The sequence below is a fragment of the Bison bison genome, unplaced genomic scaffold (genome assembly GCF_000754665.1).
Source record: "Bison bison bison isolate TAMUID 2011002044 unplaced genomic scaffold, Bison_UMD1.0 scf7180017864180, whole genome shotgun sequence".
In the NCBI taxonomy this organism is placed as follows: domain Eukaryota; kingdom Metazoa; phylum Chordata; class Mammalia; order Artiodactyla; family Bovidae; genus Bison; species Bison bison.
The window spans coordinates 1,297,746-1,314,211 of record NW_011494752.1 but is presented as its reverse complement, the minus strand read 5'-3'; the positions used below and the strand labels follow the sequence as shown (position 1 = coordinate 1,314,211).

The window sequence follows — 16,466 nt, the reverse complement described above, 5'->3', positions numbered from 1 at the left end:
AAAGGCTTCAGTACCTGCTTGGAGAGGCCTCTAATCAGAGGGCCACCCATGGGGCAAAATTTGAAGGCAAAGGGTTAGAGAGTATCCCTCCCAGTACATCTCAGCCCAGTCAGCCCGAGAGCCAGAACTTCTCCGGGGCTGCAGGTCACAAAGCCAGTGGCAGGGGGTTGTCTGGATGCTTAAAAGTGAGAGCAAGTGAAGAGGGAGACCCTGGTCGGCTTACCCCAGGTCTGATGTCTCCTCTGGAGTCACTTCATAATTCCTTCAAAAGAGAAAAGGGCCTTTGGTGTCCCAAGGCAATGGGAAGCTGAAAGTGTGAAATCCCTGGGGACCCACGGTGCAGAAAAATCCCAGGGAGAAGTGACAGACCCAGAACGTGGACACAGAGGACTGGTGTTGAGTGGAAGGGCCGGGGACCGATGAGGCAGGAGGAAAGACACCACAGCAGGGGAGAATATTGATCGAGCAAACCCCTCCCATTACCAGAAAGGCTGCTGCTGACCAGGTAGGCAAGAGTGAGTGTGGGGCAGCCAAGGGACTGGGGCCCAGTGCGTACCTTTCCATAAAAAACACAGGGTCTGAGATAATTCTCCTTATAGACATTCTGAGCTCCTCAGTCAGGGTCTCCTGGAAATCAGGAAGTGCCTCCTATGGACAGAGATGGGGGACATTACCAGAAGGTCTCAGCAGAAGACCCCACACACACACCTCCAGACCCAGGAAGGGACTGCAGATAGACACAGGGCGCACAGAGGTAACAGGCAGGAGCCGGGGGCCTCACCAGAGGTACAGTGTACGTGTAGTGGGTGACAGAGCCAGCAGATGCGGGGGCCTGCTGGCGGAGGGTCTTCACCTTCTCCTGGGCTTCCATCAGCATGTCCCCACACTCTGAGTACTTCTCCTGCAGGTCCTGCAGCTGGGAACCCGCCCACAGGCTCTGATGGGACCCAGGCACACCCAGCCTGGACCCCTTGCCCACTCTCTCCCAAAGGGGCCTGGAAGCCTGGGCAAAGAGGCAACGGGCCCAGACTCTAGACCCATATAATGACACAGTGTGACCCCTGGACTCTACTCCATTCAGGCCCCAACTGAACTGCTACCTGCCAGGCCCTGTGCCAGAGCCTGAGTATGTGGAAAGGACAGCGTCAGCCCCTGTTCAAGGAGCTGGTTAGACTCAGGCAGCCACCCAAGGGTCCTGGGAGCTCAGGGGAAGCCTCACCTCATCCTGGAGCTTCACCTGGATTTCTTTCTCCGAAGCCAGCTGCTTCTGCAACTTCTCAGTCTCAGCCCCATACTGGAAGGACCCAAGGCCAGTGAACCCCCACCCCAGGTCTTCCCACACCCCTGCAGCCCCTGCTGCCAGCAAGTCTCCCCAGACACGTCAGTGAGTGTCAGCAGCTCTTTAAAACAGAAGTCACATGGGAAAAGGCCAAAGAAGGTGGAGTCACGTGGCCTGTTTCCTGGGAACACCCTGTGTCTCTCTTTAGGCTCAGCCCCCGACTTGAGACAAGGGGACAGGATGAGAGGCTCCCTGATGTCTCCTCCAACTCTGACTCTGACACAAGAGAGAGGCCTCTGAGCTGAGTCTCCTGGCGTGGGGGCAGAGAGAAGGGGGCATGGATTCCAGGGGGCTGTGACAGGAGGAGGAAGCCCCGCATATGTCCCGACTCACCGATCGGCAGCACCGCTGTAGCTTCGTGACCTGGCCCTGCAGCTGGGCGACCTCCCTCTGCTGCTGTTCATAGTTCTCCATCCTGAGCGCCAGCACCTCTGACAGCTTGGCCATCTGCTGGCTGGCCTCAGCTGGGGAGGAGTGGGGCAAGGTCAGCGCTGGCTCCCCAGGGCCCTCAATCTCCCAGATGCCCCTGTCTGCCTGCACCCCTCCAGGTACCCAAGGTTCCACAGGGCTTAACATCCCTCACTCGGGTCTTCTTTTCAATAAACGTTTACTGACTGACACAGAGCAGGGTGCTGGGCAAGCAGTCAGGAAGACCGGCCCCAGCCCACACTGAGCTCAAGGCGAGTGTGGAGACTGAGGGAAAAACACATCACAACAGTGCAAATTATGAACTAAGGTGCAGCGAGTGTAAAGAGTGCATCCAGGGTCCCAGCTGCCACACCCAGTCCAGCCTGGCAAGATCTATGAAGCTAGGACCTCCACAGGGCAAGGAGGTCTCACCAGGCAGAAGTGGCAACAGGGCCCAGGCAGAGTGTGGAGGGGCCCAGAGGGAACCACCGGACACCAGGAGAGAGTGCTGGAGCAGTGGGCAGCGCCCAGATGACTAGGGCTGGGGTAGGGAGCGTAGGGTTTATCCTTTGGCCAATAGGGAGTTACTTGGGCGGTTTAGGCAGAGGACCAATAGTCTGGCTTTAGAAAACTCCTTTGGGCTGTGTGCAGAAGGGCCTGGAAGAGCAGGGATGGAGGCAGAGAGACCATGTAACAGGTGGCCAGCGCTAGAGGTAGCTGGGATGGGGAAGAGGAAGGAGACTTGAGCCTTTCCTACGAGGCAGAAGCAACAGAATGTGAGGACTCCTACTCCAGGGGCCTGGGACCAGAGGGTCATTCAGGGAACCTGAGGGAAGGAAGGCCAGATTTGGGATGAGGGCAACTGCACCTCACTCCAGCTGTTGTTCAGCTGTTGCCACCTCGAGTCTCTGTCTCCCCAGCTAGGCCTGAACTCCTCGGGGACAAACACTATGTCTCACTCATCGTCATAACCACATGGTCCAGGCACAGCCCCTGCCTAATAGAGTGCCTGGGGGGATGGGGGGCCTGGTATCTGGCAGCTCATGGCCCCCTCCCTCGCCCTCCCCAAATGACAAGAGGAGGTAGGCTTAAGGGAGCCCCAGAATGCCTGTATAGCTCTTAACTGTTTGCACAAAGCACTTTCTCAACTGTAACCCCTGGAGAGGTCAGCAGGGCCAAGAAGACTAAGCCCCATTCTAAAGATGAAGGTTCAGAGAGGTCAATGAACTTGTCCAAGCTCACACAACTAGGAAGTGTCAGAGCTGTGACTTGAAGTCCTGGGTTCTTCCCTCTGCGCCTTGGGACAAGCCCCTACCCCAAGTTATAAGTTCACGTACAAAACTGCTCCACACAATCCAGGATGAATATCTGTTCCTCCTCCTCAAGGTCGTCAAGTTGAGAGACCTGGAGGAAGGGAGAAAGGAAGGGGCCGGGGAGTCTACACCCTCTGCCCAGGAGCACGCCCTCTCCCCCCATCCTCACCTCCTCCCGAAGCTGCTCATTCTCCTCCTCCAGTAGCCGCAGCTGCTCCTGCAGGGCCTCCAGCTGCGGGCAGTGGTGCGACTCCGACTCAGTCACAGGAGTCCTAGCAGAGGGAGGGACGGAAGTCAGGGTACACGGGCTTGGAGAACCCAGGTCCCAGCCCACCCAGGGCTTCCCTACCCCCTACCCCTACCCCCACCAATCCCAGGCTGATGTGGTGGCCTCAATTAGCCCCAGCCACCCCACTGGCAGATACATGGCGTTCCTGTTTCCAAACAAGGAAACTGAAGCTCAGAGAAGGGACCGCCCTGGTGCAAAGGCCGGACACTCATGGGGAATTCCCTGGCGGTCCAGCGGTTAGGATGCGGCGTTTTCACTGCTGTGGCCTAGGCTCAATCTCTGGTCCGGGAACTGAGATCCTGAAAGCCATGAGGCATGGGGAAAACAGAAACAAAAAAAAAAGGGCAGGACACTCACAGCTCTGAGGCTTCACAGGGATGCTCAGGCCTCTGCTCTTCTTCTTCGTCCCCCTCCTCCTCTTCCTCCTCTTCCTCTTCCTCTTCTTCATCTTCATCCTTCTCCTCATCAGAGTCTGAGTACAGCTGAAGGAGGTCATCCCGCAGGTTCATCTGCTGTCTGAGATGTAAAATCTGGCAGGGGAAGAGGAGCCCAGGGTCAGGTGCGGGCAGAGGCAGGCACAGACCCTGGCACAGTGGGTTGGCAGCAGGCCTGAGATTCACCCCTCCCTGCTCCTCCCCACCCAGGTACCTCCTCCTTGGCTGAATCCAGCATGGCTTCCAGCTTGCTGTTCTCCTCCAACAGAACACTGTTTTGTTTCACCAGGGACTGACCAATGCAGGCTGCCGTGTTCAGGTCCCGCTCTCTCTACAGAAGGACCCCCATCCATTGGGGAACAGGGTTCCTGGCTGCTGGGGTCTCCCAGACACATGGGAGAAGCTAGGGGTCAAAGAGAAGCAAGGCCACTCGGGGAAATCCCCTCCATCCCCTAGTTCTCCAAGGAACCAGACAAGAGCTTACCATGAACCCACTGTGGGACCTGACCCAGATTCCCCCTATGGAAAAAGAGATCAGACCGGATGGTGCTAAGAGCTCTCTAGCCTGAACATTCCACATCTACCTGTCTTCCACAAGAGGGACCTCCAGCTTGGCCCCTAGAGAGACAGCCAGGCAGGAAGACGCCTACCCATACAGACACAGTGAAAACTGGAGCCTGGCTGAGACTGGGGCTGGCCCAGGTAGGGCGGGCAACACGCACCTCCTCCAGCAAACTTAACATCATTTTGACCTCTTCTTGGGTGATCTTCTTGACGGGCGGACGTAGGTCAGGACACAGCACTGCAAGAAAAAGTGGGCAGCCGAGTCAGGAAAAAAGGGAGCATATAATACCCGGCGGCACCGTAGCATTCTGGGCTTCCCTGGTGGCTCAGCGGTAAAGAATCCGCCTACAATGCAAGGGACCTGGGAAGATCCCCTGGAGAAGGGAAAGGCAACCCACTGCAGTATTCTTGCCTGGAGAATCCCATGGACAGAGGAGCCTGGCAGGCTACAGTCCATAGGGTCGCAAAGAGTCGGACACGACTGAAGCGACTGAGCACGCACGCACCTTACTGTGCTCTGCCCTCAACATCAAGGGTCAGCAAACAGGATGAAGATGGAATTCCCTTTCTGCCGCCAATATCCTCTCCATACCCCGCGTAGTCAGCACTCCCTTCCCTGCTCCCAGGGCCAACTAGACTCAATTTTTCCCCCTTGGGGGAAAGATACTAAGTGAGGTACTGTGATCACAGTCCTACAGTCCCTGGAACCTAGGAGATTGGAGGTGGCCAGCGGAAGTTCAGCACCGACTGACTCAACATCCCTTACCCAGGGGGCAGCCCTGGCCAGCTCACTGGAGCCTCACGGGTCACAAAAACAGACGCAGTCACTCATGCCTGTTGCGCAAGGCGAGGAGGAGAGGCAGATTCTGTCTGAGGCTCCGCCCACCCCCAAGATTGTTTTGTGGGGGGAAGCCGGATCTTGATCCCGGCGTTGGCAAAACCTCCCCCTCTGTCCACCCACCTCCCGGTCGCTGGCGCCACGGACCAGCGCAGGCTCCGAGGGCACTCGGCAGTGCCTACCCGAAGCCCCCCGCCCCTCCCCTGGCACTGTGGTAGCCTTGCGAGGGGGCACTGAGAGTGCGCAGGTCTGCCGCAGCAACAGGCGCGAAGAGGGGGCCCCGGGGCCCGACCCACCGACGGAAGTCTGGGAACGAGAGAAGCCGGGAAGGATACGGGGAAGACGAGCCCCTAGAGGCGCCTCAGACCGTGACTTCGCTAGGGTGGGCGGAGGGGTGGGACTGAGTGCCAGCGGGCACCTGGATCCGACGGGGCCTCCTCCTCCCTGCTGCTACCCTAGTCCGACTGGTCCTCCTCCGGGGGCCCGGGGACCAAGTTTACCTTCCTCCAGCTCCCGAATAAAGGCGGCGCGCTCGGGGCCGGACACCCCAGGCCGCTGGCCGATGTAGGCAGCCGGTGTCTTCAAGATGCTCGTCACCTTTCCAGTCCCCAAGCCAGTGGCTTGGGGACCAAAGGGCGGCCCTTGGAATATGAAGCGAGTCCGCGACGCATCCCAGTTGTTGGGTACGGACTGGGCATTCCCCTGGACCGCCGAGAATGCGGATGCGCGCTGGGTTCCAGCCTCCGATTCAGCCGCGGAGGCCGGGCGAGCCCCGGCTGAGGGTCCCGAGACGGCTGTGGAACCGGATCCTGCTCTCTGTCCGGCCGCGGGTGCTTGCGCAGAGGCGGGTTCAGGCACTGCAGAGGGCTCCAGAGCCGGATTGGTTGCGGATAGAGGAGTTATGGCTACTGCCGCGGGATCCCCAGGTCCCAGCCGGTGCCCGGCAGAACCCGGCCCCAACACTTTAGGGCGCATGTTGAGTCCCTGTTGACTCGCGCAGCTGGGGCTTTACAACCTGTGTCTGGATGTGCGCCCGCGGGGCCGTACCACGCGCGGGAGGGGGCGGCCGAGGAGCAAATGGTGGTGCCCGGGCCGAGGGGATGCGCGGCGGGACAAGTTTATGGGGGCGGGCCAGAGCACAAAAAGTAAGAGAAGAGCGAGGAGAAGAGGCGAGTGGATGTTGCCGCTGTTTCCGCGGACTTCGGCTCCGAGTACTGGGCTTTTCTCCCCTCTCCGACTCCGGAGAATGGTTTTACCCAAAGCCGCAGCTTGCCGGGGATTCGGGTACCCGGACTTGGAGGTCTTTAACATGGGGACAGCCCCTAGTTCCTCTCCAACCGAGGCTTTTCGGCTGCCTTCCCGGGAGCTAATCTGTGAGTTGAGTCTTTGCCCCGTTGATTGGGGGATAAATCCAAACTCCAGTACGGTCTCCACGCGCTGCCAGGTCTGGCGCGTCACACTCTGATCCTGGCGCTAACACCCTTGGTGCACCAGCCGCTCGACAACCTTCTTTCTTATTTCTTAAGTCGTCTTATAGCCTCTCCTCGTGCCTTACCTCCGCCCTCATTGACTTCGCCCACTCTGGCAAACACCCATTCTTCCGGGAGACCCTCCTTAGGTGTCTCCGCATAAAAACTCCTCCGACCCGGTCCTCCTCGGCCCCGGAGCATCCTTTATGCGATGGCCGCAGTGGTCACTCTGTGTCTGTCTCCAAAACAAGACCTGCGCTCAGCACAGGGAGCGTGTCCCTCAGAGCGCAGCGCAGGACGGGTCCCTGTGGGGGTCTCTGTAAACCCTGAATTAACTGTGGAGCAACAGAGGAGTTCAGAGGCCATTTCTGTGCCATTGGACTGAAGGAACCTACAGGCCAAAAAAGATGGCTACATCACTGATTCTTTTAAAGCCTCGGGATCATTCTTGGTGCGCCAATTTCCTTCTCTTCAATACTGTCAGTCACCAAATCCTGGTTAATTTCCCTCCTAATGTGCCGCCTCCTTTTCAGCCCTACTTCTGTTGATGCCTGATTCTCTCCTCATTCTCTGTTCTAAATTGTAATCCTATGCTCCCATCCACCCCACTCCCATCCACATGAATCCATCTCTAATCTAACCCACCCCTCTCAGTCACACCCCTATCCAAGCTAAGGATTATTCAAGGAGCCCTTTTCCTACAGCCACCACTCAAAGCCAGAGCCCAGGACAGAGACTGTGCCCAAGGCCTGGGCCTGGGACAGAGCCTCCTAGTTCTGATAGCATGAGCCAGGTATCTATGACACAGCCTGGAACAAGAGGTGCAACCCAGAAAGGAGGATCAGAGAGTCCCACTCCATCCCTCCCGCTCCCCCTGGCAACCACAAGCCTGTTCTCTATGCCTGTGAGTCTGTTTTTGTTGCGTAAATAGGTTCATTCGTGCCATATTTTCGGAGAAGGCGATGGCACCCCACTCCATACTCTTGCCTGGAAAATCCCATGGACGGAGGAGCCTGGTGGGCTGCAGTCCACGGGGTCGAGAAGAGCTGGACACGACTGAGCGACTCCACTTTCACTTTTCACTTTCATGCATTGGAGAAGGAAATGGCAACCCACTCCAGTGTTCTTGCCTGGAGAATCCCAGGGACGGGGGAGCCTGGTGAGCTGCCGTCTATGGGGCCGCACAGAGTCGGACACGACTGAAGCGACTTAGTAGCAGCAGTGCCATATTTTGAATTCCGCATATGAGTAATATCAACGGTATTTTCTCTTTCTGTGTGACTTCACTTAGTGTAATAATCTCTAGGTCCATCTACGTTGCTGTAAATGGCATTTTTCATTTTTCTGGCTGAGTAGTGTTCCATTATATACACACCACATCCTCTTTATCCATTCATCTGTTGGTGGACATTTAGCTTGTTTCCGTGTCTTGGCTATTGTAAATAGTGCTTTTATGAACATTGCCTGTGTCTTAATAAAATCTTGCTTTTAAGGAATTCCCTGGCAGTCCAGTGGTTAGGATTCAGCACTTTTATTACCAGGTCATGGGTTCAATCCCTGGTCAGGGGACTAAGATCCCACAAGCCCCACGGTGCAGCCAATAAATAAACAAAATCTTACTTTTAAAGTAATAATACCCAGACACACATTACCCCCTGAAAACTCCCTGTCCTCTACGGTGAGTGCTGAAAATCAGTTTCTGGCATCTCTCCTACTTTGTCACCCAAAGTATTCCAATCTTGCATAGTTTTACTATCATCCTGGCCAACAGGAGTCCAACTTTTTGGCAACACATTCACCCCTGTTTGGGGCTCCCATCTCACCCATCTGCACCTCTGCCATCCCCCGTCATCGCCTCCATTTGGCCAAGCAGGATTTCTCCTGACTCTTGGAAGCTGTCATGCTTTCATTCATTCACTCAACAAATCTTCACTGAGCTCCTGCCAAGGGCATGGTTCTGTTCTAGGAACTGGGGATACAGCGATGAGCAAAACAAGTCCCTACCCTCAGGAGCTTCCACTCCAGGAAAACAGACGAGGTAACACTATCTATGCAACCAATCCATCCTAAAGGAGATCAGTCCTATGTGTTCATTTGAAGGACTGACGCTGATGCTGAAGCTCCAATACTTTGGCCACCTGATGCAAAGAACTGATTCATTGGAAAAGACCCTGATGCTGGGAAAGATTGAAAGCAGGAGGAGAAGGGGATGACAGAGGATGAGATGGTTGGATGTCCATCACCAACCCGATGGACACGAGTTTGAGCAAGCTCTGGGAGTTGGTGATAGACAGGGAAGCATGGCATGCTGCAATCCATGGGGTCACAAAGAGTCAGATATGACTGAGAAACTGAACTGAACTGATATGGGGGAAGAGCTGTTCAGGCATGGGATAAGTAAGAACAAAGACCTCAAGAGTCATGCATGCTTAGATGCTCCTGGGATAGGACACCACCAAGGATTTTCCAGCAGGAGAGCAACATGGTCTTACTTACATTCATAAAAAGATTACTTTGGCTGCTGAGTAAAGCAGGGATTCTGGAGCAATGCTGTCCAATAGAAATTGAATGGGAGCCATAAACACAAACCACAGATGTAATTTTATCAGATTCTTTTCCATTGTGATTAATCATAGTGCGTTGAATATAGTTCCCTATGCTATGCAGTAGGATTTTGTTGTGTATCCGTCCTATATATAATAGTTTGCATCCGGTGTTATTTGCTCAGTCATGTCCAACTTTTTGAGACCCCTGTGGACTGTAGCCCACCAGGCCCCTCTGTCCATGGAATTCTTCAGGCAAGAATAATGGAGTGGGTTGCCATTTCCTTTTCTAGGGGATCTTCTCAACCCTGGGATCAAACCTGGGTTTCCTGCATTGCAGGCGGATTCTTTACCATCTGAGCCACCAGGGGAGCCCCAAGGTTGCATGTACTAACCCCAAATTCCTCAATCCATCCCTCCCCCACGCCCTACCCCTTGGCAACCACAACTCTGTTCTCTATCTCATGAGTTTGTTTTGTTTCCTCACACACGTAATTTTAAATATTCTAGCAGCTGTATTTTAAAAGCTTACTTTTTAAGCCAAAAAACAGGCAAAATTAGTTTTAATAATATATTTTATTTAACCTAAAATATTAATCTCCAAAATATTACTTAAACATGTAATCAACACAATTATTAATGAGATTACATTTTTATAGTAAATCCAGTGTGACTATAACCTTACAACACATCTCAGTTTGGACTAGCATTCATTCTTGTCTTTATTTCCCTAAATGTAATCTGTCTTTTTTTCCTACATGCTTTAAAATGTCTTCTCTTCATCACTGGCTTTCAGCAACTTGATTATGATGTATTCTGGTGGGGTTTTCTTTTATTCTCCTTGGGTTTCACTGAGTTTCTTAGATTTGTGGATGTATAGCTTTCATCAGAATTTGGACACTTTTCAACTTTTATTTCTTTAAATATTTTTTCTAAGTCTCTCTTCTAGAATTTCAATTCTAGTGGTATGTTAGACCCCTTGACAGTAACCACAGGGCACTGAGGCTCTGTTCTTTGTCTTCTTCTTTCAGCATTTTTCTCTTCAGTTCCACTGTTTCTATTGGTTTATCTTCAAGTTCACTGATCTTCTTTAAGAAACAAAAACAATTTTTTTTCTTGTGATGAGAACTCTTAGGATTTAGTCTCTTACTGATTTTCATATATAACATGCAGCAGTGTTAATTATATTTATCATGTCATATGTTACATCCTTGATACTTTTATCTTTTGACTGCCTTCTCCCACTTCCCCCTTCCCCTGCCCCCCACCTCTGGTAACCACAAATCTATTTGTTTTTAAAGTAAAATTGACCTACAACACTATGTTAATTCCTGTTGTACAACAGTGACTCAATATTCCTCTACATTTCAAAATGATCACCATGGGAATTCCCTGATGGCCTAGTGTTTAGGATTCCAGGATTTCGCTGCCTCGGCCCAGGGTCAGTCCCTGGTCAGGGAGGGAACTGAGATCCCGCAACCCCCATGATGTGCATCACAGCAAACTGTGGAAAATTCTTCAAGAGATGGGCATACCAGACCACCTGACCTGCCTCCGGAGAAATCTGTATGCATGTCAAGAAGCAACAGTTAGAACCATACGTGGCACAATGGACTGGTTCAAAATTGGGAAACAAGTACGTCAAGGCTATATATTGTCACCCTGCTTATTTAACTTATATGCAGAGTACATCACGCGAAATGCCAGGCTAGATGAAGCACAAGTTGAAATCAAGATTGCTGGGAGAAATATCAATAATCTCAGATATGCAGATGATTCCACCCTAATGGCAGAAAGGGAAGAGGAACTAAAGATTCTCTTGATGAAGGTGAAAGAGGAGAGTGAAAAACCTGGCTTAAAACTCAACATTCAAAAAACTCAGATCATGGCATCCAGTCCCATCACTTCATGGCAAATAGATGGGAAAACAATGGAAACAGTGGCAGACTTTATTTTCTTGGGCTCCAAAATCACTTTGGACAGTGACTGCAGCCATGAAATTAAAAGATGCTTGCTCTGAAAAGCTATGAAAAACCTAGACAGCATATTAAAAAGCAGAAACATCACTTTGCCCACAAAGGTCTGTATAGTCAGAGCTATGGTTTTTCCAGTAGTCATGTATGGATGTGAGAGTTGGACCATAAAGAAGGCTGAGTACTGAAGAATTTATGCCCTTAAACTGTGGTGTTGGAGAAGACTTAAGAGTCCCTTGTACAGCAAGAAGTTCAAACCAGTCAATCCTAAAAGAAATCAACCTTGGATATTCACTAGAAGGACTGATGCTGAAGCCGAAGCTCCAATACTTTGGCCATCTGATGCAAAGAGCCAATTCATTGGAAAAGACCCTAATGCTGGGAAAGATTGAGGGCAGGAGAAGGGGACAACAGAGGATGAGACGGTTAGATGGCATGACCAGCTAGGTGGACATGAGTTTGAGCAGACTCCAAGAGATGGCAAAGGACAGGGAAGCCTGGTGTGCTGCAGTCCATGGGGTCACAAAGAGCTGGACTTGACTGAGCAACGAAGCTATATATATATATATATATATATATCCATTCTTGGGTTTTTTATTTTTTCAAAATTTATTTTTAATTGAAGGACATCTGGGTTTTTTAATTACTTATTTACTTAATTGACTTCGTTGTGGCACATGGGCTCTTCCATCTTCGTTGTGACATGCAGAAACTTTTAGCTGTGGCATGTGGGATCCAGCTCCCTGACCAGGGATTGAACCCAGGCCCCCTGCATTGGGAGTGCCGAGTCTTAGTCACTGGAAATACCAGGGAAGTCCCTATCCATTCATCTGTTGATGAAACATTTTGCTTCCATATCTTGGCCACTGTAAATAATGCTATTATGAACACAGGGGTACATAAAGCATGCGTGTTTTTCCTATGGTTTGTCAGCAAAAAGTTTTATTAATATTTCTGAAGTGTAGTTGACTTTACAATGTTGTGTTAGATTCTGGTGTACACCAAAGATGTTCAGTTTTATATATATATATATATATGCTTTTTCATGTTCTTTAGTTATACATTATTATAATATACTGAATATAGTTCCCTGTGCTATACAGCAGGACCTTGTTGTTTATCTATTTTATATACGGTAGTTTGATTCTGCTAATGTATGGATGTGAGAGTTGGACTGTGAAGAAAGCTGAGCGCCGAAGAATTGATGCTTTTGAACTGTGGTGTTGGAGAAGACTCTTGAGAGTCCCTTGGACTGCAAGGAGATCCAACCAGTCCATTCTGAAGGAGATCAGCCCTGGGATTTCTTTGGAAGGAATGATGCTAAAGCTGAAACTCCAGTACTTTGGCCATCTCATGAGAAGAGTTGACTCATTGGAAAAGACTCTGATGCTGGGAGGGATTGGGGGTAGGAGGAGAAGGGGACAACAGAGGATGAGATGGCTGGATGGCATCACTGACTCAATGGACATGGGTTTGAGTGAACTCCGGGAGTTGGTGATGGACAGGGAGGCCTGGCATGCTGCGATTCATGGGATCGCAAAGAGTCGGACACAACTGAGCGACTGAACTGAACTGAACTGAATCCCAAACTCCTAATTTACACCCTCTTTGATAACCTTCAGTTTGTTTTCTATGTCTGTGTGTCTGTTACTATTTTGTAAATAGCTCCATTTGTGTCTCTCTCTTTTTTTTTTTTTACCGCACCGCAAGGCATGTGGGATCTCAGTTCCCCAGATCTGTGCCTCCTGCAAGTGGAAGCATGGAGTCTTAACCACTGAACTGCCAGAAAAGTCCTTATTTAAAAAAAAATAATAATAAGATTTATTTTTGGCTGTGCTGGGTCTCAGTTGTTGCACAGGCTGTATTCTAGTTGCAGCGCTCAGGATTCTCATTGCAGGGGCTTCTCCTGTTAAGAAGCGCGGGCTCTAGGGCCTGTGGGCTTCAGTAATTGCAGCAGGCAGGCTCAGCAGTTGGGCCACACCGGCTTAGTTGCCTCTCTGCGTGTGGGATCTTTCTGCACCAGGGACGGAACGCGTGTCTCCTGCACTGACATAGACTCTTTACCACTGAGTCACCAGGGAAGCTCCCTATTTTTCTTCAATTGTGTCATATTTTGTGTGCTCAGTTGCTCAGTCTTGTCTGACTCTGTGGACAAGACTCTGCATAGACTGTTGCCCACCAGACTCCCCGTCCATGGGATTCTCTTGGCAAGAATTCTGGAGCGGGTGGTGACTTCCTACTCCAGGGGATCTTCCTGACCCAGGGATCAAACCCATGTCTCTTGCATCTCCTGCATTGGCAGGCGGATTCTTTACCACTGAGCCACCTGGGAAGTCGTGCTTTAGATTGTACACGTGTGTGCTTAGTTGCTCGGTAGCGTCCGACTCTGCGACCCCGTGGACTGCAACCCATCAGGCTCCTCTGTCCATGGAGATTCTCCAGGCAAGAATACTGGAGTATTCTTGGAGTGGGTTGCTATGCCCTCCTCCAGGGGATCTCCCTAACCCAGAGATTGAGCCCAGGGCTCCTGCATTGCAGGTCAATTTTTCACCAGCTGAGCTACCAGGGAAGCCCATAAGTCATATCATTTGATATTTGTCTTTGTCAGCAGAAAGTTTTAAGACACAACCGAACCCCAAGGGCTTGCTGTGGATGGGGAGGCTGGAGAACACCAGGAGGTGACCATGACCCAGCATCAGCACAGCCCAGACTTCACAAGTTTGCAGTTCCTGGACCGTGTTACTGAGACATCTCTGCAGGTCCCATACCAAGCACAGAACAGGACTACAGTAGGGATCCGTTCAATTTCTACTGCATAGATGTTTTCTGAATTGAATCATCCCTGACCTGAGCCACTGGGAGGTTTGGGGTGAAGAAGAAAGAAGTAGGATGGAGAAGATAGAGATGAAGGGTACCCATCAAGCTCCCAGGTGACAGCACGGTCTAGGTCCAGACATTGGTGCCTGGCAACTCTCACTGTGACCACCAGAGGGCAGTGCCAGTCCACATACCACCATTCCCCACCCCCAGCTCTCTCCCCTGCAGGTTCATCATCGCCCCACAAGAGGCAGTGCAGGAAAGGTGACTCCATTTTTCAGATGGAAAAATCAGGGCTCAGACCCCCAGTCCCTCTGCAGTAAGCACTGTGGCCTGCCACTTAATGCTTGGGTCAACCAGGTTAGCCAGGCGTACTCCCCACCACAGACATGAACTTGGGGCACAGACACTCTGATCCCCACCCTTGGGCAGCACCCACTCAGCTCAGGCCACCTCCCCTGACCTGAACCTGGATAGCCACCTGGGACATGGTTCCCTATGGAAAGAACCCCTGAGGGTCAGTGCAGGGACGGGGCAGGGCCAGGCACCAGGCCTAGTGTTTGCAACAGACAGGAGAGCAGGATGGAGGGGGGCCCTGGACTCGGGAAAGCAGAGACCCTCACCCTCACCCCGACCCCCACTCTTGCTCCTTTCCTGTGGGCCTCGGGGAGCCCTCCCTCACCTGGCCCCACTTCCCAACCACCACTAGCACTTCCCCAAGTATAACCTCACCCCCCACTCCTCCACCCCTGAGTCCCCTTTCCCTTACTCCTCCCAGGACCCTGGCCAGACTCCAGGACACTGAGCCCTCTGAGCACTCCCCTGATCTGGGGCGAGGACATGGGGATCCTCTGGGGGCCTGAGTCCCTCAGCCACTGTCCTCTGTTGTCCAGGACAGGGAAGGGAGAGAAGCAAGGAGAGAGAAGAGAGGGGAAGTACCTGGGATAATGGTTGGAATGTGGTGGGGGGGCTCCAGAGGGGATGGGCAGGACCCTGGGCAGAGAGCCATTTCCTCCACTCTGGGCCCCACCAGGCTGTCTGCCACAGGGGAAGGAAAGAGGTTCTTGTACCCTTAGAATACCCAGCACCCACACAGACTGCAGGTTGGCTCTTCTAAGGTTGGCTCCCTCCTCTAAGAAGCCCTCCATGCTCCTAGACCAGGAGGTCTCCTTCTTCTGCCTTCTCCTGGCATCCTGGCCCACCATACTCACAGTTCACCATCTAAGACTGACTGATGAGATGATTATTTAAAAAATAATGAGTAGATTTTCTTGGTGACCCAGTGGCTAGGACTCTGCACTCCCAATGCAGGGGGCCTGGGTTCGATCCCTGGTCAGGGAGCTAGATCCCACATGCTGCAACTAAGACCCAGAGTAGATACTCTGTATTTGTTGAATGAGCACGTGATGGACTCTCTGTCTTGGCTGTTGGGGGGCAGTGTCCCTGCCAAAATCCACAGAGAGCTGACTTGCCCAGGCAGGGTGGGAGCCCAAGGTTCTGGACTTTTAAACCAGTGGTCCCCTAGACAGTAGTCTGTGCCTTTCTAGAAAAGTCTCCCTCCAGACATCTGCTCAAAGATCTTCTTTGTAACCCCACCCTCAGCTCCCAACCCCACTTCTTGTTCTGGTTATGCCCTCTGGGGTCCCCGGAACGAGGCTGCACTGCCCAGTGCCCTGGGCCCATCTGACGGGTCTTTTGTCACTGTGCTCCTCCCCAGGCTCCCCATCCTTCAGCCAGGTGTGAACCCCATCCCTCCTGATTTCATCGGGGCCCCCAAGCCAGCCAGGGGTTACCAGTGGGGCTGTGGCATCAACACACACCCTGGTTCCGGGTCCCAATCTTGGAGGAAAAGTGCCTTAGGATTAAGAGTCAGGTGTCCTGAATTCAGATCCCACTCTGGCGCTCAAACAGCTGTGCTGCCTTTGGCACGTTTCCTAACCTCTCCGAGTCTCAGGGGCCGCCCCTTGTATAATTTACCTTCATTTTTATACACCTCGCAGGACTGTGGGGACTGTGATTATTTAGTAAAACACTTCGCACTTGAGGGCTCATAACTGCTGTTGTTAATATTAGTTAAAACAACAGAAGTATGGGCAGGTCGCTGGAATGTCTCTGGCCTCAAAAGTAAAATGAGAGGCAGATCTCCAACCTCAAAGCTGCTGTGAGAAATCACCCAGCACAGGGTCTGGCACAAAGGAAAAACTAAATGATTATTATGACCGGCCCTCCAAGAATGACCCCGAGACAGAACCTCACCCTCCAGGTGGGGTCGCTGCTGCCTTCCTGTTAAAACCTCAGGAGCGGGATTTTCCTGGTGGTTCAATGGCTAAGACTCCATGCTCTCAATGCAGGGTACCCAGGTTCAATCCCTGGTCAGGGAACTAGATCCCGCATGCCACAATGACAATTAAAGATCCTGTGTGTCGAAACTAAGACCCAGCACAGCCAAATAAATAAATTAAAAAAAAAAAAAAAAACC

The 16,466-nt window shown here is 52.0% G+C and overlaps 1 protein-coding gene across 1 annotated transcript in view; it reads right to left on the bottom strand.

Moving 5' to 3' along the window:
• HAP1 (huntingtin-associated protein 1) overlaps nt 1-6,186 on the bottom strand; it is a 9,115-nt gene extending 2,929 nt beyond the window's left edge. The window contains 11 exon segments of the mRNA XM_010842541.1: nt 224-262; nt 557-648; nt 782-916; nt 1,220-1,294; nt 1,673-1,803; nt 3,085-3,151; nt 3,230-3,332; nt 3,707-3,879; nt 3,998-4,186; nt 4,506-4,585; nt 5,686-6,186. Coding sequence (XP_010840843.1) covers nt 224-262; nt 557-648; nt 782-916; nt 1,220-1,294; nt 1,673-1,803; nt 3,085-3,151; nt 3,230-3,332; nt 3,707-3,879; nt 3,998-4,186; nt 4,506-4,585; nt 5,686-6,160 — 1,559 coding nt within the window. The 5' untranslated portion in view covers nt 6,161-6,186.
• Between the last annotated feature and the right edge of the window lie 10,280 nt (nt 6,187-16,466).